At 58.5% G+C, this 24157-nt stretch overlaps 1 protein-coding gene and 1 long non-coding RNA gene across 9 annotated transcripts in view; both read right to left on the bottom strand.

The window, feature by feature from the left end:
* Positions 1–3: 3 nt before the first annotated feature.
* Positions 4–9879, bottom strand: LOC144281334 (uncharacterized). Of its 2 annotated transcripts, none has more exons than XR_013349906.1 (5): positions 9513–9879; positions 8142–8332; positions 7807–7907; positions 7025–7350; positions 4–2720 (listed from the first exon to the last, which is right to left on the bottom strand). It is a non-coding gene; the product is annotated as an uncharacterized LOC144281334 (long non-coding RNA). The 2 variants fall into 2 exon arrangements; XR_013349907.1 differs by lacking the exon at positions 9513–9879 and adding an exon at positions 8463–9476.
* Positions 9880–16955: 7076 nt separating this feature from the next.
* Positions 16956–24157, bottom strand: part of EIPR1 (EARP complex and GARP complex interacting protein 1) — a 120332-nt gene continuing 113130 nt past the window's right edge. For all 7 annotated transcript variants that reach the window (XM_077844262.1, XM_077844261.1, XM_077844263.1 and 4 more), the window contains 4 exons: positions 23838–23974; positions 20897–21064; positions 19418–19585; positions 16956–17501 (listed from right to left, as the gene is read on the bottom strand). In XM_077844262.1, the coding sequence (XP_077700388.1) occupies positions 17327–17501; positions 19418–19585; positions 20897–21064; positions 23838–23974 (648 nt within the window). In that variant the 3' untranslated portion in view covers positions 16956–17326. The remainder of the gene's footprint in view (positions 17502–19417; positions 19586–20896; positions 21065–23837; positions 23975–24157) is intronic.

The raw sequence follows: 24157 nt of genomic DNA, 5'->3' as shown, positions 1-24157 counted from the left end.
ACCCTCACTGCGCTGTTGAAACTCCTCATCTGACTTCCACTCGCTCCACTTCGTTGTTGTGAAGAGACCGAAGTGGGAGGAGCAAGATCTGAGGCAGGTCAGGCCCCCGGACCCTGCAGGCCTGCCTGTGTCCCGGGACCGGATTGGCCAAGCCACGCCGGCAGGGCCGAGGGGGGTCGGTCCAGGCGAAGGCACCGGGGTGGGGGACTCAGGGCAGAGACTGCTCACGGCCGGGGCACGTGGCCCAGGGAGGCGGGGAGGGACTGCGCAACGCGAGCGCTGCCTCTGTAGCCGGCCCCGCCAGTACTGGGGCTTGTCCCTGCTTCCCGATGGAGAAACCTGGGGGGCTGCATCCGTTGTGCAGGAACCCGTATGTGGGGGAAGGTCTCGGCCCCTCGGCCCCTCCCCGCTCCGCAGGAGGGCCGGTGGTGTTTCCGCACCAGGCAGGTGAGGCCTACGGGACGGCGAGCCTGACTCAGGACACTGTCGTGCCCGCGGTGGCCCGTGCTGCATAGCGTGCTGCCCGGGGACATTTCCACCCCTGGGACACCGCCGCTGCCCTTCGCTCCCTTGACACGGGGGTGCCGGCCCCCGGTGCAGGCCTCGGCCCCGAGAGGCACGAACGCCTTTTGGTTTCTGTTGGTTGAGGGTCAGATGATTTGAGCTCCTCCAACGATAAACCAAGCCCCGTGTGGCACATGCAGAGTTTGCCCCGCTGAGTGCAAGTCCGCAGAGGGCACCGTGCGGCCGCAACGGGCGGGAGCCGGCACACCGAGGGCTCTCACACGGCGGTCAGCGGTGCAACCAGGACCTGACCGTGTGTCTGTCTGGATCCAGGTCACGGCTCTTCTAAGCACCTGGAGCTGTCCCCAAGTACCAGTCGCCGCAGCTCGCAACTATGACGCCCGTACCGTGTGGGTACGACACAGCCACACGCCGACCACGTGCCTGCCGCGTAAGGATCATGCTGTCATCACACACCTGCCGCACAACGTCCACGCCACTTCTGTGCAACGACCATGTGAGGACCACACGAGGACCACGTGCCTACGTGCCCACCACTCTCCTGTGGTGCAGCTAGCACGCAGCCACCCCCAAGCTGCCGCCGTGTCACTACCCTTCTACCCTCACAGCGTCGGCTGCGGCAGCGGAGGAGCCTGCTGCGGACGGAGCGCCACCGAGAGCATGGACGGCGTCCAGGCCTGCGTGCCACCCGCTGCCCAGGACACGTGTCTTGCAAACCAGTAGGAGCTGCTGTGACGTGTCCCAGGGCATGGCAATCGGAGGCGATGCCCTAGAGGCTTGGAAGCTCCTCATTAGAGCCCTGAGGATGCTCCTGCCCACGGTCCTCCGGCATCTGCGTCACTCCGCGAGAGGAGGCCGTCACAGCACCGGGACTGGACGCCTGAAGATGCTTCAGATGCTCGAGATGCGACGATCTGCTGGCAGGCCCAGCCACGCGTGTCTCACGTGCGGACAGACGCGCCCGCAGAGAGCCTCCGCTGCTGCGCTGCCGGCATACGCTCTGCTCGAAGCCCTTGGCTGATGGGACTTTGCCAGGGCCTCATCTATTTTGACAAATGCTTCCTTATCACGTCTCTGATTCGGCATGAAAGTCCTACGGTTCCCTTCGGGGGAGTTGAACAGTTCTTCAGCGAAGATTTATGGAGTCCTCGCCACATCCCTGCCACGCTCGGAGCGCAGAGACAGCGAGGCCGCCTCTCCAGACCAGGACGGCGAGGCGGAGGCGCCTTGGCCGAGCCGCGAGAGCGACACGCACACACAAGCACGCACAAAGGGGAGCGGGAGACCCCAACGGGGCCGGGCTTTGCATCCGGGCCGACAGCCTGGCTGTGCGATTTGCCGCGGTCCTGCAGGGTGTCCTTGCAGAGGGACACTGATGACGGAGAGGGCGCCATCCCCGTGCGTTACGTCTTACAGCCAGGGTGAACCTATGACTGCATCAAAATAATAAAGGGGGGGGGGCAGACTTCCCTGCCTTCCCAGGGATCCAGGCCCCCTCGGCCTGGCGGGGCCTGCAGGTGGGTGCACGAGGAGCCCCCGGGGCACCGGGTGGCCCCAGCTCCTTGCCCCCAGCACCAGGTCGGAGGCACCCCCGCCCGGGAACGCCCTCCACAAAGTGTCGTGTGTCTCAGCTGCTCCGCATCTAACCACTCAGGTGAACGACCCCCCTCATTTTTACCACCTGGTCTCTTAAAGGAGCTTCCAAACGTTTCAACCATCTCGCAAATCAAATCGTGGGCAGAGCAGGCTTCCCCACGGTGACCCTCCTTGCTTAATTAAACCACATCTAACAAGTGACAGAGACAGGCCGAGTGTGCCGCTTCCCAGAACACTGTGCCAGGGAGTCCTGTCGCCGGCGCGCGCTCTCCCCAAGCACACTTGCCGCCGTGGCGCCTCGGCTGCGTCCTGGCGGCTGTCATGGGCACGAGGCCTACCCAAGGACACCCCGGTAATCAGGAGGGAAGGCGGCAACTGGTAGGCTGAGGCAGCGTGCTTTCTAATTATCTGCAGATCTCAATTGCAGAAATGATAGTTGTGTTCCGTCAAAGTTAAGGGATGATTAATAATTTCTCTGTGTACTTGGCAGAGTGGTGCTCAAGATTATGATGATAATGATGCCTTGTCTTTATACACTTTCTTTCCTCCAAAGAGTTCAAAATCTTCCAGAGATTGCTTCAATTTATCTTTCAGCATTGCTGCGAGAAGAAAAGAGTAACACCAGTGGGTCAAATTAATGCACGCCAGCGGGTAGGGGCTAAGACGGGATCAGAGACAGGAAATCATTCATTAAAAGTCCAGCACGTTCCTCGATGGTCAAGCCAGGCAGAGAGTCTAATTGCCCCTTAAAGATGGTATTTGTCAGCATGATAAACTCTCACAGCCGTTGCAGACTTGGTGTGACTTCAACCAGGGAAATCTTAGTGCTGCTCACGTCACAGCCCGGGGTGGGCCGGGCACCCGCCACAGGCGCATCCTCTGCACATGGTGACTCGGGGACCCGGGGCTTCTCCAGCCTGCGGCTCAACCAGAACGGCCACAGAGGCCATGCTGGCCCTCGGCGCTCAGCTAGCTGCAGGGAGGCCGGACGGACAGCCCAGGGCCTGCACGGGGAGCACGGACAGTCAGCCCGAGGACAGTATGGGGAGCATGGGCGGACAGCCCGGGGCCCCCACAGGGAGCATGGACAGATAGCCTGGGGCCCTCACGGGGAGTATGGACGGACAGCCCGAGGACAGCACGGGGAGCATGACGGTCAGCCCTAGGACAGCACAGGGAGCACGGACAGTCAGCCTGAGGACCACACCGGAGGGCTCCAGGCAAGGGCTGCACGCAGTATGGCTCAGAGCTGCACGCACGTGGGGTCAGTCGTGTGGCCACAGCCCACAGCAAGGGGGGCTCCAAGTGCAGAGGACACCTGAGCACGGCCGAGCCTCTGAACCTAGAACCACGCTCCACTGTCCTCTCCGTGTTTGCGCTTTACCCGCCCTCTTCACAGGGACGGCGGAGGAGAATAAAATAAAACTGTCCCATGCCAACCAACCCAGCACTCCAAGGATTAGGAGAAGCTACACCGGGCACCGCCCAGACTCCTGTTTTATCTTCCCTTCTCTCTGTCTTAAAAAAGGAAACCAATCACCTCTGGTGTCAGCCACGATGGAGCGAATGCACCACAAGCCACCTCCAGGGATTACAGCTAATGCTCTGGACAGAAGGCCACACGCCGGCATCCGAGGACCCTGACAAGGACCCTGACAAGCCCACAGCAGTGGGAAGACGGGAAAGGGCAGGTGAAACCGGACAAATGACCAGTGTGGTCCTGAGCTTCTGGGTTTTCCTCCATTTCCTATCAGGCTGGCTTCAGGCAGTCTGGGCCTCTGAACCACGCGGGAAGCAGGACAGAGAAGGCCGAAGGAACCCCGCTCTCTGGCCAGAGGACATGAAGAGGGGCCTCGGAGAGCCAGAGGGTGCTGGGGGCAGGTCGAGGGGATCCTCTTCCTTCATGTCCTCCCCTGGCTTTGCTGCAAAGCCACCGCCCACCACGAGGCTGCGGCCCCAGCCGGGCTGTAGGCTCCTCAAATGCCCAGGGAAAAGCAAAACAAAATAAAAAACACTTCTCTTGTGGAGAAGCAGGAAATCAGGCCTCTGAGTTCCAAAGAATTTAGGGAAATCCTGCTTATTCTTTCTTTTTTTCTCTTGCCACCTTGCCCCCAAAGCCAGCCCAGTTATACGAGATCACAATACAGTGCACGGAGGGGAGGACAAATCTAAAACTCGAGGAAGCCGGAACCATCCAGCCCGAGGACTGGGAAGTGCCACTGTGGTCCAGAGCACGTTGGGGACACCCTGAGGGAGGCAGTTCAAGAAGAAGAGCCACCAAGGACCCACGTGAGCCAACATGAGCTCCAGGCCTACTTCCCAGCCGTGCCCGCGTGGAACAAATCCAAGGAATCACAGCAAAGGCTCGGAAGGCTGAGCTGACATTGAAACCACTTCCCGCAGATGGTGGGACAGGACTCACGGTCTGAACCTTATTCTCTACAATCTAAGCAAGGGTTCCTCAGCCTATGCACTGTCGATATTTTGGACTGAACAATTATCTGGGGGGAAGGTGGCTGTCCTGTGCACTGTAGGGGCTTTAACAGCATCCCTGGCCTCTACCCACCAGATGCCAGGAGCACTCCAGACATCACCAAATGTCCTCTGTGGGGCAAAATCCCACCCAACTGAGAACCACTAATTTAAACAGAACTAGAGGCACCTGAATGGTTAAGCATCCGACTCTTGATCTCAACTCGGGTATTGATCTCAGGGCCGTGAGTTCAAGCCCCAAGTTGGGCTCCATACTGGGTGTGGGGCCTACATAAATAAATAAGTGAGTAAATAAATAAAAAAAAACAACAACAGAATACCTCACAACATAAAATTCAATATATCCAGGATATAATTCAAAATTATTCAACGTACTAAAATCAGGAAAATACGACCAACTTTGGAGAGTAAAGACAATCAGCACATGCCAACTTTGAGAGGATCCAGCAGCAGTTATAGCCGTGGTCTATGAGAGCAAGGGGAACACTTGAGACAAAGGGGAAAACAGATGTCTCAGCAGAGAAGGAGACACTATGCAAAACAACAAAAAAAAAAAAGAGAGGACGTTTTAGAACTGAAAAATAAGATCTTCGAAGTGAAAGTAAACATCACCAGGAAGATTCAACAGTAGAATGCAAATGGCAAAATGAGTCCGAGAGCCTGAATACAGATCCTCGTAAACTATTCCACCTGCAGAACGGAGAGGAAAGCAGACATGGGAAGAAAGGGCAGAGCCCCCAAAACCTGGGGGCACGATCAACCCCCCAACAAAGAAAACTCCAGAACACTTTATTGGCAAACGCGATCGAACATTCTACCAAATGGGCTCCACGAAACTGCTTCCTAAAAAAGAGAAGCAGGAACACCTGTCAACCCATTCCAAGAGGCCAGCATTATTCTGATGCCAACCCCAGACTGTGACGTTACAATAAAAGAGCAGACCAATATCCCTCGTGAGCACAGACATGAAAGTCCTCCAGAAAACTTTAGCAAATAAATTTTAGTAAAGATAACAAATCATAAGCAAGCAGCTTTATCCCAGGGTGTGAGGCTGGTCAGCATCTGAAAATCCATCAACGTGACTCCCCACATCGACACACCACAGAAGCGCTACATAATCACATCTATAGATACAGGAAAAGCATTCAACAAAATTCAATATCCAGTCATGATAAAAACTCTCAGATAAACAGGAAGAGAAGGGGACTTCTTCAATTTGATATATGGTATCTCTACTTAATGGCCAAAGACCAAATGACTCACTCCCTGGGATCAGGAACAAAGCAAGCACGTCACCTCCCAGCCCTTCTTTTCAACTGGGGTCCGTGGCCCCCAGAGAGATGGGGTAAGATACAGAAATAAAAGGCATACAGAATGGAAAGGGAGATATAAAACTGTCTCCATTTTGCATAGAATATGATTGTCCACCTGGAAAACCCCAAGTGTCCTACAAAAACAAAGAAAGCTCCACGAACTAGTGAGTTAGGCACATGTAGTATTAGTGAAAAGATAAATACACAGATCAGAATAGAGAATCTGGTACCCTAGCACAAAAATGTTCAAATGACTTTTCAAAAAATTGCAAAAGCAACCCAAAGGATCACCTTTTCAACAAGTGGTGCTTGTTTATTGATATGCATATGTGACAAAAGAAGCCTCATTATACCTCTCGTAGCACAAGAAAATTAATTCAAGTGAGTCACAGGCATGACTGTAAGAGGTAGATCTGTAAAGGTTTTAAGTGAAAAATAGGAGAAAACCTTTTAGACTTTGGGTTAGGCTATTAGATTTTAGATATTACATCAGGAGCATGATCCATAAAAAAAAAATAATAGATTAGACATCAGCACAATTAAAACTTTTTTGCTCTGTGGAAGACACTGTTAAGAGAATTTTTTTAAAAGCCACCAACTGGGAACAAATATTTGCAAATCAAACACCTGACAAAGGACTTACATCCAGAAGATATAAAGAACTCTCAAAACTCAAAAATAAGAAAACACACAACCCGATTTTTTTTTAATGGACAAAAATGTGAACAGATGCTTCACCAAAGAAGATTTATGGATGGAAAATACAGACATGAAAAGCCAGCCAACATCATTAGTCATCAGGGAAATGCAACGTAAAACCACAATTGGATAGCCTGTCCACCGACCACAGTGGCTGAATTTAAATGACAGATCACACACACGCTGCCAAGGATGGAGGTCATCTGGGACTCGGATAACTCTGCTAGTGAGATGCACCATAGGAGAGCCACCTGAGGAAGCGGCTTGGCAGTTTCTCGCAAAGTTAAACATACATTTACCACACGGCCTAGAATCCTCCTTCACAGCAAGTGAGTAATGCGGGCTATGATTGCACAGAACCCGTATAAGATGCTTATAACAGATGTAGTCACACTCACCAAAATAAGGAAAAATCCAAATATCCATCGGTGGTGCTGTCCTTGTACACAGCGGAGTACCTCTCAGCACTGACAAGGGGTGGATGCAGCTCCGATGCATCACGCTAAGTGGAAGGCGCCCAACCAAGAGGCTACGGGCTGATGCCATTTATGTGACGTTCCGGAAGAGCATAGGGACGAAGGTCAGATGAGCAGTTGTTGGAGTGGAGTAGGAGAGACTGACTCCAGGGGGATGCATCAGGACGTCAGGAGGATGATGGACTCTGCAAGGTGATTGTATAGGAGCCACACAGCTATGCATTTGTCAAAAACCAGTGGACTGTGTGCTAAAAAAAAAAAAAAAAAAGTATATTCAAACATTAAAAACTAGATTTAAAAAAAAAAGAAAACAGGTTTTAAGAGGTCCACGTGTAAGCAACAATAAACTGCCTATGAAAACCCAAAGAGGAGCTCCTGTGCATGCACATGGTCACAGAAGGGCTCGTGCAGGGGAAACACTCCAGAAGCCATACAAATGCAGTAAGTGGAGGGAAGGTCTCTGTGAGGGGGACACTTCAGAAGACTTACAGAGTAAGAGGAGGGAAGGGGAGAAGCGTATAAGTGGTCAGGTCAGCTGGAGAGAGCCTAGTTTGTGGGTGGACGGGTAGTGAGGAGCCAGCGTGCCGGGTGGGGAGTGGCCCCATGGACACAGCGGGCGGGGGTGGGGGGTGAGGCTGGGTTTAGGCCAAGATGTGAAGGGCCCTGGAGCCCGACATCTCCCTTCGCTTGACCTCTGAACCTACCAAATTCTCTTGCTCTTTCTCCGTCCAGACTTAGGTGGAAGCTCACGATGTGCTTCCCTTACTGTGACCGCAGAGTCTGTCTCCTCGCAGCTGAATGCCATCTGCAGAAAGTTTTAGTGGCAGTTACGACATAACAACAGGAAAATGACCCTTTACGAATACGTTACCCACCACACATGTAGCTCAAGTCTCCTGCCGTCAGGGAAGCAGAACTTCGGGAACCCAACCAAGGGCCTCCTGGGTCCCCAGGCATCCCTCCCCCACGTTGTGACTTAGCCACAACCACAACCCTCCACCAAGGACCAATATGAGAACCATCCGTCCTCGCCAAATACCTCTTTTTTGGGGAAACGGGTTCAGTAGATTGTCTGCCATGCTGCTCCAAGACCATTTCAGAAGAATGTGGTGCCAAGAACTAGAATTTAGTCCCGAGAGTAAGTTCACTTGTGCAAATGGATCGGTTTGTGTCTGTGCTTTTGTTTCTTTCCCTCTATTGTGTAGTCTGCTGAAAGATGAAGCCTCTTGTCTGAAAGGGAAAAGTAAGTCCATGTTGTTATCCCTCTGAACGAGCGGCCTTAGCCAGAGAGCACAGGCGAGAAAGCTGAATGCCAACCCCAGCCCGCTCGGACCCAGTAGGGAGGGCCCAGCCCAGGTACCTGCGCCATAGCAGGGGGACTGTCAGGGCTGAGCAGCGAGTGAGCGCCAGCTCTCAGCCCTCCAGGGAGCTGCCCAGCAGGGACGTGTGGTTCAGCCAGTTCCAACGAGTGGAAAGGTAATGGTCCGGACCAAGCAACGGCCTATGGCCTCAGAAGGCCCCGGAGCTGGCCGGCTGCCACCAGGCATGCAGGGGGCTCGCCCATGGGTTCCAGGTGGCCCTCCAGTCCTTTCGATCCTAAGGGTCTCATGCAGAGATATGGCGACCAAACCAAGCTTCTGTGACACAAGCAAGTGTAGTCCCCTGCTATTGAGCCACTTTATCAAATATCCTGAGCACGAAAGGGAGAGGCCATGCAGTTGTCATGGGGCTGGGGGCGGGGGTTGTGGAGGGGAATGGGCCGCAAAGGGAAGCTGTCCCCAGCACCCCTCAAACACCTGCCCTCCCAGGGTATGCCGAGACAACCACACCGTCTGCTGGGAATCTGGACCTCCTACCCTCTTCACAGCTTCTCGTGTCTGCTCGTGCCCCCAGTGCCCCCCGTGTGCGTGATCACTCACTTTACAAGCCGCCGCAAGTGCCCACGTGGGGCATAGGAATGAAAGGCGGACAGACAAGAGAGACATAGAAAAGAAAGACGCAGGGAGGGCCGTCGTAGGCCTCTCCATAAGCGCAGAACTGGTAACGTGCCAGGGAGACACCAGCACGTTTCTGCAAGATGTCACTCGAGTTAAGGCGTCCGTGGGAGTACGGCGCCTCCCACCAGCCTGGTAAAAGCACCCCTCACGTGGGGCTTCCTCGCCTCCAGCCGCCCCGCAGCAAGGTTTCAATGCTGCACCCGGTGTAGTGCTGCGGGTGAGCCCATTCCCGGCCTATGTGTACACGCGACACCAGACCACACGGCCTCGAACGACAGGGAAAATGCTGCCAACCCTCATGAATACGTCTTGCAATTCAGCCCACGTCTTGCCACACGTGGGTCTTACTTCGGGTAGCCTCAATGTTAGTTCTTAAAAGGCCGTCCCCCCAGCTGTGTCACCCTTGCACCCACCCCGCCAGGCGCCCGGAGGACGATGAACCGCTGCCCCCTCGGGGCACCTTCCTGGCCATCAGCGTGCCGGGGTGGGCGCTCAGACGTGACGAGTCTCAGGGACAAGCAGGCGGCCGGTCCCCTTGCCTACGACAGGCAACGGGAGTGACGGGCGAAGTGCTGCTTGTGCGGAGCCCGGGTCCTGCCTGGTGCCACTCCAAATGCGCCGCGAGCACAGGAGCTTAATTTATCGTCGTTGGCAGCTTCAGTGACCGCCGCGCAATCCGCGGCCAAGGTCAGCCGCCCCTCACTCTGCACTCTCCCGGGCGTGCTCCGTGCACTGAGGCTTCGCTCCTTGGCGGGTCCCAAGGCAGCAAATTAGAATCCCCTTTCCTGTATAACAAGAAAAAAAATGAGCTTATTACACAGAAGGAAACAGAAATAAATGAGAATTCTCCGTCTTCCTCACAGAAGTGGGGGGAAGGAGCAAGGCCGTGGCCCACGCGTGAGAACAAGGCCCGCGGATCTAGTTCTCTGGTCCGAATCCGGAAAGGGGGCGCGAAGCCTTGGCGCTGGCGGCTGGGGCGAGGGTGCCCGCCGGCTGCCCTCCAGGGCTCCTGCTTGCGGGCACGTAAATCTGGCAGCTTATTGACCCCGCTCGTTGGCGTCTGGCGAAGCTTGGCGGTGATCGCGATGGCGACGGCCAGCGTGGGCCTCGGGCGGGAGGGGCCACAGGCTGCGGCTCTGCCCGGAACACGATCCTGGGGCATCTCGTCAACCGGGAGAGCAGGTGGGTGCGGGCGAGCCTGGAGACCTGTGGGCCTCCCTTCATCCCCACGCCCGCCACCCTTCCACGACCCGCCGCCCCAGACCCACGCCGCGTTTCCCCTTTATTTCCACAAATCCACCCGCGGAGACCAACCCAGTTACCCGTGACTGGCAGAACAGCCCCCTGGCGAGTCCCGTTTTCCCAGGGTTCGGCGTGCATGCGCCCGAGAACCCCGTCGTTCGGCAGTCCGGGCCGCCGTCTGCCCGGGCGGGTCCCCGACTCTCCCGAGCAGGGGCCCTTCTGCCCCAAGGAGCAACGTTCCAAGGGAAGGGTTTTGGGAAACGGCAGACGGGCGTCGAGCGGAGTGTCTCCTGCTTACAGGGGGTCGGTCGGGCACGTTGGCCACCGGCTGCGGACACGTGGACACACGGTGTGAAGGGGGACGTTCCAAAGAGCTCGGTGGGCTGGGCGGCCGGGGCCCTGCAGCCCTGCGGCCCACCACACCTCCCTCGTGGGCTCGGGGGCCCGCGGGCTGCGCCCGTCTCTGGAGGAGGTGATTTAATTGTCCAGGCTCCCGTCCAGAGCTCGACAGGATGACTGCTTTATGGCACCCTATAACGGATGCCACCCCACACTGCGATACATCACTGCGCCAGCCGCCCCGCGCCCCGCGCCCTAGTGGGCTTTTACATACATTCAGTGCCTTCCCTCGCCGAGACGACCCCGGCAAGCCAGAGCTCAAATGAGGCAGTAACTCACCACCTTTCCTCGGTCTAATATTTCAAAAGCGGCGTGTGTTAACGGTTTTTAAACAAGGAGGCAGGAAGGTCACGCAGACCCTGCCCCCCACGGGGTCTGGGACGCGGCCTGGCCCCCTGGAAGGCACCTGCCCCGGAGGCCCCGGCTCCTCCCCGGCTCCTCCCGCCTCTGCTGCTCCCCTGAGGTCAGGTCCGTGCTCACTGGAAGGGCACACGTGCCTGCACACACTCCGTCCCCACCTCCGGGGCGTGGGTGCTCCAGGCATCAGCCTGGGACCTTCCTGATGCTGCGGGGACTCGCCTGTGCTGCAAGCAGGCCCGAGGCGGCTGGGGGAGCGGAGCCCTGGGGCTCCAGGCCCCAATTCCTCCCCCACCACCACTGGGGGGTGCAGGGTCCCCACACCCCAATTCTGCACCAGGATGTGAACCCCCCTCACTGGCATCGCTCCCCTGCGGTTCTGAACGAGCAGACTGCCCTGTGGGCTCTTCCAGGGCAGGGCGATGCTTTAGTTGCTCTCTACGCCCAGGGCTTGGCACACACAGCAATCGGGCAGGAAGAGGAAACGAAGGGCATCCAACCTGGAAATGAAGAGGGGGAAGTGGTCTCCGTTCCCCAATGACGTGGTATTATACAGAGAAAACCCTGAGGACCCGACCCCACACCTGCTGGAACTGTAAGTTCAGGGACACTGGAATACGAAGTCAACAGACAAAATCAACTGGATTTCTTTCTCTACAACAGAAACAAACTACCTAACAAGGAAATTAGGAGGACAGTCTCATTTACAACAGCATCAAAAAGGATAAAAACACTTAGGAATAGGTTTGACCAAGGAGCTAAAAGCTCAGTGCACAGAAAACTAGAAGACGTTGATGGCAGAAATGGAAGAAGAAGACACAAATAAATAGACGTACTGTGTGTGAACCGGAAGACTTGGTAGCGTAAAAATGTGTATACTACCCGAAACAACCTACAGATTTGATGGACTCCCTCTAAAAAAAAAAAAAAAAAAAAAAAAACAAAAAATCACACCTCCTCATTTAAAATCACACTACCCACAAAAAGTGATCAAAGTGGAGCGATGGGGATCCCTGGGTGGCGCAGCGGTTTAGCGCCTGCCTTTGGCCCAGGGTGCGATCCTGGAGACCCGGGATCAAATCCCACATCGGGCTCCCGGTGCATGGAGCCTGCTTCTCCCTCTCCCTGTGTCTCTGCCTCTCTCTCTCTCTGTGTGACTATCATAAATAAATAAAAGTTAAAAAAAAAAAAAGTTTACAAAAAAAAAAAAAAAAAAACAAAGTGGAGCGATGCCGGTATTGAAAAGACGCACCCCACACTCAAAAGGGAGCCTGCTTGAGATTCTCTCTCCCTCTGGCCCTCCCCTCCACGTGTTCATGTGCACGTGTGCTCACTTGAATAAATAATTAAAATCTTTTTAAAAAAATATTTTATTTATTTATTCATGAGAGACACAGAGAGAGAAAGGCAGAGACACAGGCAGAGGGAGAAGCAGGCTCCATGCAGGGAGCCTGACGTGAGACTCGATCCCGGGACTCTGGGGTCATGACCTGAGCCCAAGGCAGACGCCCAACTGCTGAGCCACCCAGGTGCCCCCCAAAAATAAATCTTTTTTTAAAAAAATACATAAAACATTGGGATAAAAATAAATCCAAATGCGTATGGTCGACTAATGTTTGGCAGAGTCTCCAAAGATACACAAAGGGTAACGGATGGTGTCTTCAATGAATGGTGGTGGGAGAACTGGATATTCCCGTGCAGAAGAACGAAACTGGACTTTTGCCTCACACCACTCACAGAAATTAACTCGAAATGAACCGAAGATTTAAATGTAAGACCCGAAATTGTAAAAATCCTAGAAGAAAACATAGGGAAGAAGATCTTTGATATCAGTTTTGGCGATGTTGTGTTTTTTTTTTTTTTTTTTTAATATGACCCCACACAAAGGCAACACAAGCAAAAATAAACAAATGGTATGACATCGCACTTTATACAATTAAATCCTCTGTGCCACGCAGGAAACCATCCTCAAGATGAAAAGGCAGCGTCCGGGGCGGGACCGCGTACCTGAGAAAGGACCGCCCTTTGGAACACACGAGCCCCTCGCACAGCTGACAGCCACCAAGCACGCGGGCAACACGAGACATAGACGACTGGATTTAAAGCTCAGCCAAGAAGACACACGCCTGCCCCGCGGGCACGCGCAGGCTGCTCACCGTCACTCATGGTCAGGGAAACGCCATCGGGCACCCCCCACCTCAGGATGGCCGTTACCCGAAAGATAAAGGCTCCCGGCGTTGGCAAGGAACCTCACCCCGTGTGCCGTCGGTGGGGGTGCAAACGGGCATCGCCACTGCGGGAGAGGACACGGGGCTCCTCAAAAAGTGAAACGCAGGAACAGCCCTCGATCCAGCAGGCCCCCTCTGGGTGCGCATCGCCCCAGGGGAGCGCAGGTCGGGTCTTGACGGATCTGCCCTCCCAGGTGCCGAGCAGCGTGACTGGCGGCGCGGTGGCTCCGTGGCCAAGACGCGCGGCGCTCCACGGCACAATCGCGTCCAGGCCCCCAAAGCAAGAAGGCAATCCCACCATGTGACAATACAGAGTGACCTGGAGGACATCACGCTGATTGATATGAGCCAGACCCCGAAACTCAGATGGTGTAGGATCTCACTTATACGGGGGATCTAAAATACACCCACGGTGACAGGAGAGCAGTTGCTGCAGATGTGGGGTCACTGTGACAGGCCTCAGGACTCCTCTGGGAGCAGAGGCCTTTCAGGAGCCCTCACGGGTGACAGTCATCTAGATGGATGCGTTCCGTCCTCAAGGACGCTGAACGAGATGCCCTCCTGCGTCAGCAAAGAGCCTCAGCCTGGAGTTCCTCCTGCGGGTGTCTAGGAAGGCAGGTGCTCCCGTCGCCACGGGCTTGCCACCCATGGGTTTGCCACCCTCGGTGGACAGGGCAGCTGCTCGGGGTCTGCTCCCTGGAGCACCCTGGCCCCCAGGATGGACAGTGCGGCCGCTCAGGGGTCTGCTCCCTGGAGCACCCTGGCCACTGGCCACCGGGATGGATGGGGTGGACAGGGTGGCTGCTCGGGGTCTGCTCCCTCGAGCACCCTGGCCCCAGGCAGAGGCCGTCACACCATCCCCAGAGGCTCCACCTGCCCCCGGGGAACACAGAGACCATGTGCTCACTGCAGCCCCCGCGACCGGCCGGGACCCTTACGTAGGCCCGGTTTCTGCGGGCGACGGCAGCAGGTGCAGGGGCGCGGCAAGTCCCGGGGGCAGCGGCAGCAGGAAGCGGCGCGTGGCCCAGCAGCCTCCCTGTGTCCCACTTCACTGGGGCGGCTCCTCATCTGGCGGCTCTTCCTCGTCCTGTATTTCCTGTAATACCTCCCACGCGACACGGCCGTGGGGAGGACCCTCCTGGGCGCCCAGTGGCCACCGCCCAGGACACCTGGCCATGAGGGACGATAGTCTGGTCCCCCCCGGGGGCTCAGCTGCAGCAAAGCACACTCTGCTGTTCACCAGGGTGGACACGCCCTGAACTCCGCGCCCCTGTGGCACGGACAAGCTCAGGGCCTCTGTCTGGGTCCCGGGCCCGGCAGGCGGCAGCAGGTCTAGGCCGTGTCACAGAGTCACAGAGGCCCGGTGAGCCCGCCAGCAGAGGACCGGGTGGGGGTGGCCCAGGATGCCCCTGCCCCCAGGCGCCCGCACAGGGAGACTCGCGCGTCACCCCGCAGCGTCAGCCCTGCACACCCTCGCTTCCCCACATCTTGCACGCGGGTTTCTCACGTGTCCACAGTGGGTGGGCAGCGAGCTCACGACGATGCCCAGTACTGCCCCCCCCGGCCCGGCCGGTGTCACTCCGTCATCCTGCCCCGACACGCTGGTCCCCCGGGAGGCAGGGCGCAGCCACAAGGACACCGCTCTGCTGGGCGCCCAGCCCCATGGGGACCGGCGCCCGGGGGACGTCCCCTGCCTGACCACAGCTTGGTGCCCGTCTGTCTGTGCTCAAAGGTGCCCGGAGCAGGACACCCGCTGAGCGGGCCTGAGGCTGCCGCCCAGGTCAGGCCGCAGAGCCGGAGCACCAGGCCTGTGGGAAGCAGGAGCGGAGTGAAGGCTCGACTGAGTGTGGCCCCGGCTGGGGGCCTCCTATGCGGTCCCCCTCCCCGTGTGTCCCCACAGAGGCCATGGCCCGCAGGCTCCCGCTCATCCAGGGGCCCAACCCCGGCCCGTGCTCAGCCATCCCATTCCAGGCACCGTGCGATGCTCAGGGGGTGGGCAACAGATGGGTCCCCGAGGCTGACGCCCGCCCCGTGCACAGGGTGCTCCCAGGCTGGGGAGGCGGGGACCGCTGCAAGGTCACCCAGAGGCATTCTGGAGTTGGCGACGGGGTGAGCCCAGGGAGGTGGCCGGCTTGTGCCTGGACCCGCGGGTGGGCTGCACCAGGGACGCCCCCCCATGCGCTCGCGGCCCCGCAGCTGTCCTGCTCGGTGTGACAAAGCGTGAAACACATGAGCGCTTCCCACGGCCGGGGTGTCTCCCGGACAGAAACACGTGCATGCGCACCGCCGCTTCCACGCAAACCTGACCTGCGGCTCCTCTGCGGTGACCAGGACAAGGTGGCCACCCGCACACCCTGCGGCGGTCAGGCCCAGGGGGGCCCGAGAGGCGGCAGCCCTGGCTGCGCTAACTGGGCGACCGGGCCGGGCTAAGGTGCAGGGCCGCACACAGCTGGCAGAGCTCCGGGTCGCTGGCTCCTCCCCCGTTGCACACAAAGGCCCAAGCGGGACGGGCTGGGTGGTGGTGCCTGGGGCAGCAGTGGACACACAGAGTGGACTGGGGCGGGCACCCTGGGTGGGCCGAGCACACTCACAACGGCCCGGAGGCGCCCTGGGTCCGGGGACCACGGAGCCACTGCGTGTCATAGCCCCGGCCGTCGTGAGTGTGATCGGCCCACCCAGGGTGCCTGCCCCACAGCTGGGCCTGCGGCTCCACGGCTCACGCGGCAGCCTCCTGGGTCAACTCCCCAGAGCCCGAGGTACTAACAGCGCACACGTGCCGCTGCCCACATGTCCTGTGCACTAGCAACACACTCGGCCCACGGGACGGCGGGGCCTGAGTCCCCGGAGCACAGGAGCCGCGCTGCCCCGATCTGCACATTTCCTCCCGGAGCGTTCCAGGTGCTACGGGCAGCTCGTGGGTGCTTCTTGTCCCCCCCCAGCAGCTGCATCTGTCCCTCGGCCCTCCCTCCCGCCGACTGGGGCACACTCAGAACACAGCGACCCAGGGAAAGCTTGTGGGCTTCGTCTGAGATGCCCATGCACCAAGTGCCTGAGCCAGGCGAAGCACGCTCCCCTCCCCGCAGGGCCCACCTCCCCTCCCCCCTCCCTCTGACCCACGTGTCCTCCCCTCCCCCTGGGGCCCACCTCCCTTCCCCCTCCCCTCCCCCCGGGGGCTCACCTGTCCTCCCCTCCCCCCTCCTCCCTCTGGCCCACCTGTCCTCCTCCCCCCACTTCCCCTGGGCCCACAGAGGAGGCCCAGGCTAGAGTCCATGTGCTGGGTTCAGGGTCACCTGGCAGTGGGGGTCACACCTTGACGTGGGATTTCCCGAGTGGGAGCGTGCTGCTGGGTGACCGGACGCGTGGATGCAGCTCCCAGGGAGAAGAGTCCAATGCCATCGGCATAACATGAGCAGGACCCAGTAGGGAGCAGCACGCGGGACTGGGTGCCCAGGCTGACGGGCCACCTGGTCACTGCCGAGGTCCGCGCATAGTCGGGTCAGCCCAGGATGCAGGGTGCAGGGGCCCGTCTGCCCGTCAGCGCCCCTCTGGGCGGGGACACGGAACATGCACAGAGACCAGGCGACAAGGTGCGTGGGGCAGAGTCTTGAAAGAACGAGCCAGGACTCCGTGTAGCACAGCCTTGCTTGTTTTATTTTCAATCTCAAGAGAAAAATGAGTTAATGTTATATAAACAAAGATTTTTTTCTTTCTAATGAAACTCCCAACACCCTTAAACAGATCAGAGAAAGCCGAAGCCAGGAAGACGTGGACGCCGGGAAGGGCGGCTCACGCCCGGCACAGGTGAGGACGGCGCCCGCCTCCGGGAGGGGTGACGTTGCACAGGGTGGGCTGTGCAGTCGGCAGGAGCTCCCTGGTGTTAACGCCCACCCGCCCGCCTGAGAGGCAGGCGACCTGGTTCTCCCCACAGGGACCCGCTGGAAAGCGACCTCCAAAGAGCTGCACGTGTTCGGGGACCTGCCAGGAGGTGCATCAGGACGGGCCTAGAGCAGTATGTGATACTTGAGCGCCCGGGGCACCCTGTTGATGACGAGCCTCCCGTCGTAACTCAGGGAGGCAAACAGCCAGGGGTCGGCGGAGGACCAGTCCACGGCATACACGCTGTCCTCGTGCTCCTCGTAGGTGGCGATGACGCTGTCCTGCGGCGGCTCCTGACTCCTGCAAGGCACCAGAGACACGCGTGAGCGAGGCGGGGGCGGCCTGCAGGGGCCGGGGCCTCACTCCCCGCACTGGGCGGGCGATGGGAGGAACCAGGGCAGGCGCGCTGGGCCGCCAGGCCACTCTGGCACCTGCACACAGACGCTCACAGGGCCACGGGGCACGGGCCTCCACCGCGGCGTAGGGGTGAAGAGCAGGCGTCGGGAACCTCCCGGGGACGCCGAGGTTCGGGGGGCAGGGGGTGGTGACCACAAACACCCACGAGGGCTGAATAAAGAGTGACGAGAAGCAGAAAGGGCCCTGGGGACGGCCAGCGTGACCCCAGGACAGCGGGTCCCGCCGGCGGGGCAGGAAGGGGCTCCTGGGCCTGGCCTCAGGCTTCGTAGCGCGCTCGGCCGGGACGCCTGTGTCACCTCCCTTTAAACTGGAGTGACCGCGCTCCTTCCCCAGGAACCCTGACCCGATGGCGCATCACATGTGACACCGCGCGTGATGGGAGGAGCGCAGACCTGGCCCCTGGGCACTGACGGGCCATCACGGGCTGTCCCCCGAGCGGCCACACCAAGACCCACCCCAAGGGCAGGAGCCGCTTCTCCCCGTGGCACTTTGTTACCGTCTCACAGAAAGCATCTACTCGGCCCCCACTCTGTGCTCCCGGACCCTGCGCAGGCCCCTCCGTGTCCAGCTCTGCGTGCCATCGACCTCCTCCCGCGACGTGGACCCGCCGTGCCCACTGGGGCTGCGTTACAGACACCACGTGAGGATCCTCTTGAGGATTCGTTCTCCGGAGTTTGGCAGGTCACGCGGACAGACCATGGGAGCAGGACCATGGGGACACGGGGGTGTCACCGCACCTGCCAGCCTCCCCACCTCAGGCGCGTCCCTGAGGCCACCTGCGTGGAGGGCAGCACCCCTGGGCCACACGGCGCCAGCTGCCCCCCGGCGAGGAGCCAGAGCCCATGACCCCGACGGCACGGCGGTCGGCAGGTGTTTGCACCAAGACGGCCACAACCGTGTTCCCAGACTGCAGATCCACGTGCTTGAACGGAAACCAAACGAGGACAGAGATGTCTTCTCAAAAGTGAAGCGGGGCTCAGCTGAGGTGGGGGAAGAACCTCAGAACGGATGGGGGAGGCCTGCTGCCTGTCGGCCTCAACCGTTCCCCCACCCGGGGCTGACCCCGCTGCACGCAGCTCCCCCTCACCAGCAGGCGTCTACTCAGAACACAACAGTCCCCTTCCATGTCGCTGACAGACGACACGGCTGCCCCCCCTCGCCCCGGCGCCCAGGAGCCACAGCCACACTCCGTCGCGCCTGGCCTGGGGCACCCCGGCTCTGCACCAACCAGGAGCGGGCCCCCAGGAATCCAGCGGTCTCGGGGGCGCGCCCCGGCTGAAGAGCTAGCCCCCGAGCAGACGCAGCTGCGATGGGAGACCGCGCGTCCAAGAGGCGCGACTGCTGGGACACGCACCGAGGTCTCCCACGTTCCCTGAGGAACCTCAGGCTGCAATGGGCTGGGGCCGAAGGTGCTCACCTGGAGTCCGTGCCCCGCCACGGGGAGGGCCGCCGGCCAACGATGGAAGCACACGTCTCAGACCCAAGCCCACGGAGAGGGTGTCGACGATGACCTGTCGCTCCAGGGACTACCAAGCCCTCACTGCCACCGAAGGGCACATCTAACCACGAGCGACCGCCCCTCCCCTCTCCCGTACGGCGTCCGACGAGAGTGGACAGACACTGAGTGGGTCGACGCAACACAGCGTGAGCTCCCCTAATGCAACCCCCATGCCCCCGCCGCAGTGCCGACGTCCCCAGAACCAGGGCCCCCTGACCCCCACCCGGACGCTTCTGGCGAGAGCCACCTGGACCGCGAGGTAGGAGGAGGAGCCCCCTCCGCCAGGAGCACGCGCCCTTACTTCTCCTCCGGACGGCGCTCCTCCTGGTCACTCAGGTCATCGTCGTCCACCAGGTGGCCGAAGGGCTCGGAGGAGATGGACACCATGTTGGTCAGGATGACCCTGCTGTCGCTGCTGCCCGTGAGCACAAGCTGGTCGTGCGAGTGGTTGTAGCGGACGTTCCACACCCTGGGAGGCAAGGAGGCAGTTCCAGCGGCAGGCGGGCCTTCCTGGACGGGGCACCCTCGGGCTGGCCGGGCCTGCCCTGACACGAGGACGTTCCCAGCAGAGGGCCAGGCCCACTGCGTGCTCCTCTCCAGCCTTCCTTTAAGGCCCGGCACCCAGACACGAGAGCAAGTGGACATGCAAACCTCACAGGGGGAGGAGGGCCTGCTGCTCAAAACGCCCCCCGGGCTTTCCGAAGTCCTAACGGCAACAACTGCCCCAGAAGCAAAGGACACATTAGAGAGGACCCGGCGCATGGAGCCAAACCCCAGGGCGACTTCCAGCACCAGCTGCCGCGGGGCCGGGGTGCGCTCTGGGTTTGGGCCACGGCACACACTCCCAGGGAGCGCAGCGAGCTGAGCGGAGGCCCAGGGGTGGGGGCGGGGGGGGTGCAGGCGCCTCTCCTCGGGCTGCGGCAATCGCAGAAACCTACCGACTTGGGCAGAACCGTACCCTGGCAGGCCGGGTTTTTAAATGTCCCGATCCCAGAAACAACATGGTTTCTGGTAAGTAATTCAAAGAAATCAGGGACACAGACCCGAAGAAGTCACCCGTCCTGTGAGGTGCCCACCCTGGCCTGAGCAAGCGCTCCTGACGGTACTTCGGTTCCTACTCCTCTAGGACTTTCTTACACACACACGTGTTCACATGCACATAAGAACAGGGACGCACGTCCACGCACAAACCAGCATGCTCACGCCCTCACAAGCACACGTGCACACAAGCCTGCACTTACACACACACACACGTCTCACTGGAAAGAAAGCTAGCCTGTACGGGCACGCGGGTCTGGAGCAGACCCCTCACTAACTCAGCACCAAGTACCCGGCACATGGTAAACACGAAATAGTGAGCAAGGACGGCTCTCGGGCACCGTCCGCCCCTGCAGAGCTGTCCCCATCTCCTCCTCACGGCGTGGGTATCACAGCCCGACTTAACCCGTCCCCTACCAACGTGCATCAGGGCGCTCTCCAGCTCCCCAGCCTGGCAAACAATGCCTCCTGAACATCTGTGCACGCTGCGTGTGCGTATTAGAACTGGTACTATTTCAAGAGAACACAGGATGCAATGTTTTTTCTTCTTTTCCTATGTTTATAAATCATAAACATTCGGATTTGGGATTAGTGTTTCTTTAGGAAAAATAAAACTGGGTTGATTGAACGATTCACAGCAGCACAAACTAAGCTGGTCTGTGCCTTTCCAAATGGGAAAGGAATTAGCAAAATAAATTATAAGACCCCCCTACCCTGGACCAGCATGCAAAGAAGTCCGTACCAGTGGGAGTGCTCCTCCAGGGTCTTGACGGGCTCGGTGACATTTCGGGTGTCCCAGAACTTGACCTTGCAGTCGTCCCCGCAGCTGGCTAGGTAGTACTGCTTGTTGGGGTTGAAGTCCAGGTCCCGCACCAGCTGCCCGTGGGCGTTCTCTATGCAGTATATCTGGCTGCGGGAGAGAGCGAGAGGCGCGCACAGGACGTGCAGCGGTCAGGACAACTCCACCCACGGACTGGCCCAACTCCCGTTCCCCAGGGCACGCCGGCCTCGGGGGACTGCGAGTTGGGCCACGGCTGTGCAGGCTGAGGCTCCTGGGTTTGATGGTGGGTGCCGGGGGGCCTGCTACCTTCCGCCCCCGTGCCTCTCCCAGGGCCCAGGCTTCTCCAGGAGCACACCTGTGATCCCTGCAAGCTGCAGAGGCAATGCTGCTTCATGGCTGTCACAGACGTGACTTAGCACTTCGAGAAGAGAGCAAGTCGGCGGGACTGTGACAGCCATGAGGGCTGGGGACAGACTCGAGAGAGCTGACCGAGTTCTAGAACACGGAGAGAGGGAAGCAGAAGGTCGGTGGCAGGCCAGGAGTACAGTGCTGCTGGTGTCGGGAGACGTGGACAGAGGGAAGGAAGAAAACACTGGAAAAGCAATCAGAACCAACGACGGAGACGGCGTGTGTCATGGCTGGGCTGCCTTCACCCGTTCACGGCACCTCGCGGTGCCAACACTGGAGGCGCCTCCACCATGGCCCAGCGCAACACAGGAGACGCAGGGCGGTGTTAAAACCAGTCACACGGCTGCTTTGGTGTGTGTGTGCGCCCATACGCACACAAGCACTCTGTACACATCTTCCATACACATGTGCAAACACAAGGCACAGATACACACAAATGTGTGCATCCACTCCTGTGCACACACACGCACAGATGCACACATCTGCACACCTTACATACACGTATGTGCACACAAAGCATACATACACACAGACGTGTGCATCCACACTTGTGCACGCACTTGTGCACAGGCACATATGCACATACACACCTACACACATCTTCCATACACACGTGCAAAGACAAGGCACAGATACACACAAACGTGTGCATCCACTCCTGTGCACACACACAGATGCACAAGCACACACATCTGCACACACCAGTACACACACATGCACACAGACATGTGTGCATCCACACCTGTGCACGTACTCATGTGCACACACAAGCACAGATGCACCAAAAGCACACATGCACACACACATGTGCGGATGGACCCAACGGAACCTTGACCTCCACAGCTCCAAGCTCAAAAGATGTACAATGAGAACATTCCGTCAACTAGATCCTTCTGTTGTCAGAGAGCCAAAACCAGAGGGGCCGGGCACCCCCGTGAGGCTGGACACTGGCTGGACCTGAACGTCCCCCGCCCCCGGTCGGGAGGGGGCAAGGCCATGGCTGCCTGCACTGCTCCCCCTGGTGTGGGCCCCCGGCCTGGTCTCCCCGGCTTCCGTGCGGTGGTGAGCCAGTGGGTGGCCCTGCTCCTTGTTATCAGCGTGCACACGTGAGAGTCGTGCTGTGTGCAGCTGCTCTGCCCTCGAGGTGGGTAAACTCCCTTCCACCTTCTCCCATGCTGGACTCCTTTGACCCCAAACCACTGCAAATCTTGAAACGGTTTTTATATCCTGCACCTTACCAATACCCTAAAACTTCTTCCTAAAATAAGATACCCCAAACCTGAAGACCTGCCACGTGAAACGGGCAGATGTATAAAACTACAACCCCGCAGGCCCAGGGACACCGGGCGGACAGTCCCACGAGCACGGAGCACCGCCCAAGGGTTTTCTGTGTGCCCTGGTGGCAGTGATTTTAACACGAAAGCACATGTTCCAGAAGCAACATTAAAAGCACCCTGGTTAAGTAAAACCCAAAGTCGTCCTCAAAAGGAGAAATAACTGTCAGCAAGGGGTCATCCCGGACAGACCCAGGGGAGCGGAGGTGCCACCGCCCAGAGCCACCTGTCATCTTTGTGTGCCATCTGCAGTGTCCTGTCTTTAGATACTGAAATTCCTCCCGTCCTTTAGAGAACAATGCAGAGGGAAAGATGGCCTCGGGACCACAGAAGCGGGTGTGCACTGGCACGTTCCTCAGGCTCGTCGCCCTCGGCTCTCAGCTCTGGGCTTCTGGCCGTGAAACCCCCCACACACACCCCTCAAGCAGACACACACACCCTGAGGAAGGAGGGACTGATTATTTATTAGCTGCTGAGTTTCCAGAGGGGCCGCAGACCTAAATTTAAAGTCGCCCCCCCCCCGCCCTGAAGGCAGTACACGTTACTTCGTGACGTCCGTCTCTGCAGCTCGGTGATAAATTACAGCGTGCTGAGGGGTAAACTGTATCTTAAGAACGATTGCACGGCTCCCGTTGCCATGGCAACAGATGTGCACACCATCACTCCTTTGCCTATCAAACCACACCTGGAACAGAAAAATCGCTCTTATTTGTTCCATTAGAACTGCTGGCTGCTGCGCATAATGACTTACATGACAAACTACGCTTACCCGAGAGGTGTGTATCTTAAAGGCACAGAATCGGTCACAGGCCAGTCCTCTAACTTAACCTGGGGGCTGTGCCTGGCCACCTGCGCTCGCCGATCACAGGGAGCGAGAGCCCGGCCGTCCCCCTCACTGCAAAGTGCCACCACTGAAGGGACAGCCACACGGAACAGTAAACCACCAGCTCACCAACGCCGTCCACCCCGGGGGTCTGCTGGCTCCGGCCGGGCCAGAGAAACGGAACGAGATGTGTGCCTTCCTGCCCAAAACCAGACCAACTGGGACACGCCAGGTGCCCCCAGATGCATCTGCCTCGGAACCGCCCCCTCAGGGATGGAGAGGGGCTGAGACGGGAGGCAGCGCCTGGGCCCGCCTGCAGCCCACACCCATCACTGACCTCATGCTCCGCGTGTCCCACCCTCGGATGGTCGTGTCGTTCGCCGTGGCCACCTGGGTGCCAGTGTGGTGAGGGCTCCACCGTCCCGAGGTGAACTTCAGCTGTCCCTTCCCTTCCAGGGATGCCGAACTGGCCAGCTGGGAATTGGATGGTGTTTTGAGGGAAGAAGGAAAAAACAGTAATGTTTAAGAGAACATCCTATACTCACAGGATATTATTGAAAATAATTACTGAAAATAATTAAGCAGCTCCGTCTTTGTTTCCTTCCCTTAAAAGGCAAAAATGTTAGAACCTTATTTGGAAAAAAACCCCTTAAAACT

Source organism: Canis aureus, chromosome 12 (assembly GCF_053574225.1).
Source record: "Canis aureus isolate CA01 chromosome 12, VMU_Caureus_v.1.0, whole genome shotgun sequence".
NCBI classification, from domain to species: domain Eukaryota; kingdom Metazoa; phylum Chordata; class Mammalia; order Carnivora; family Canidae; genus Canis; species Canis aureus.
Note: the sequence above shows the minus strand (reverse complement) of the source record. Positions and strands in the feature narration are given on the sequence as shown.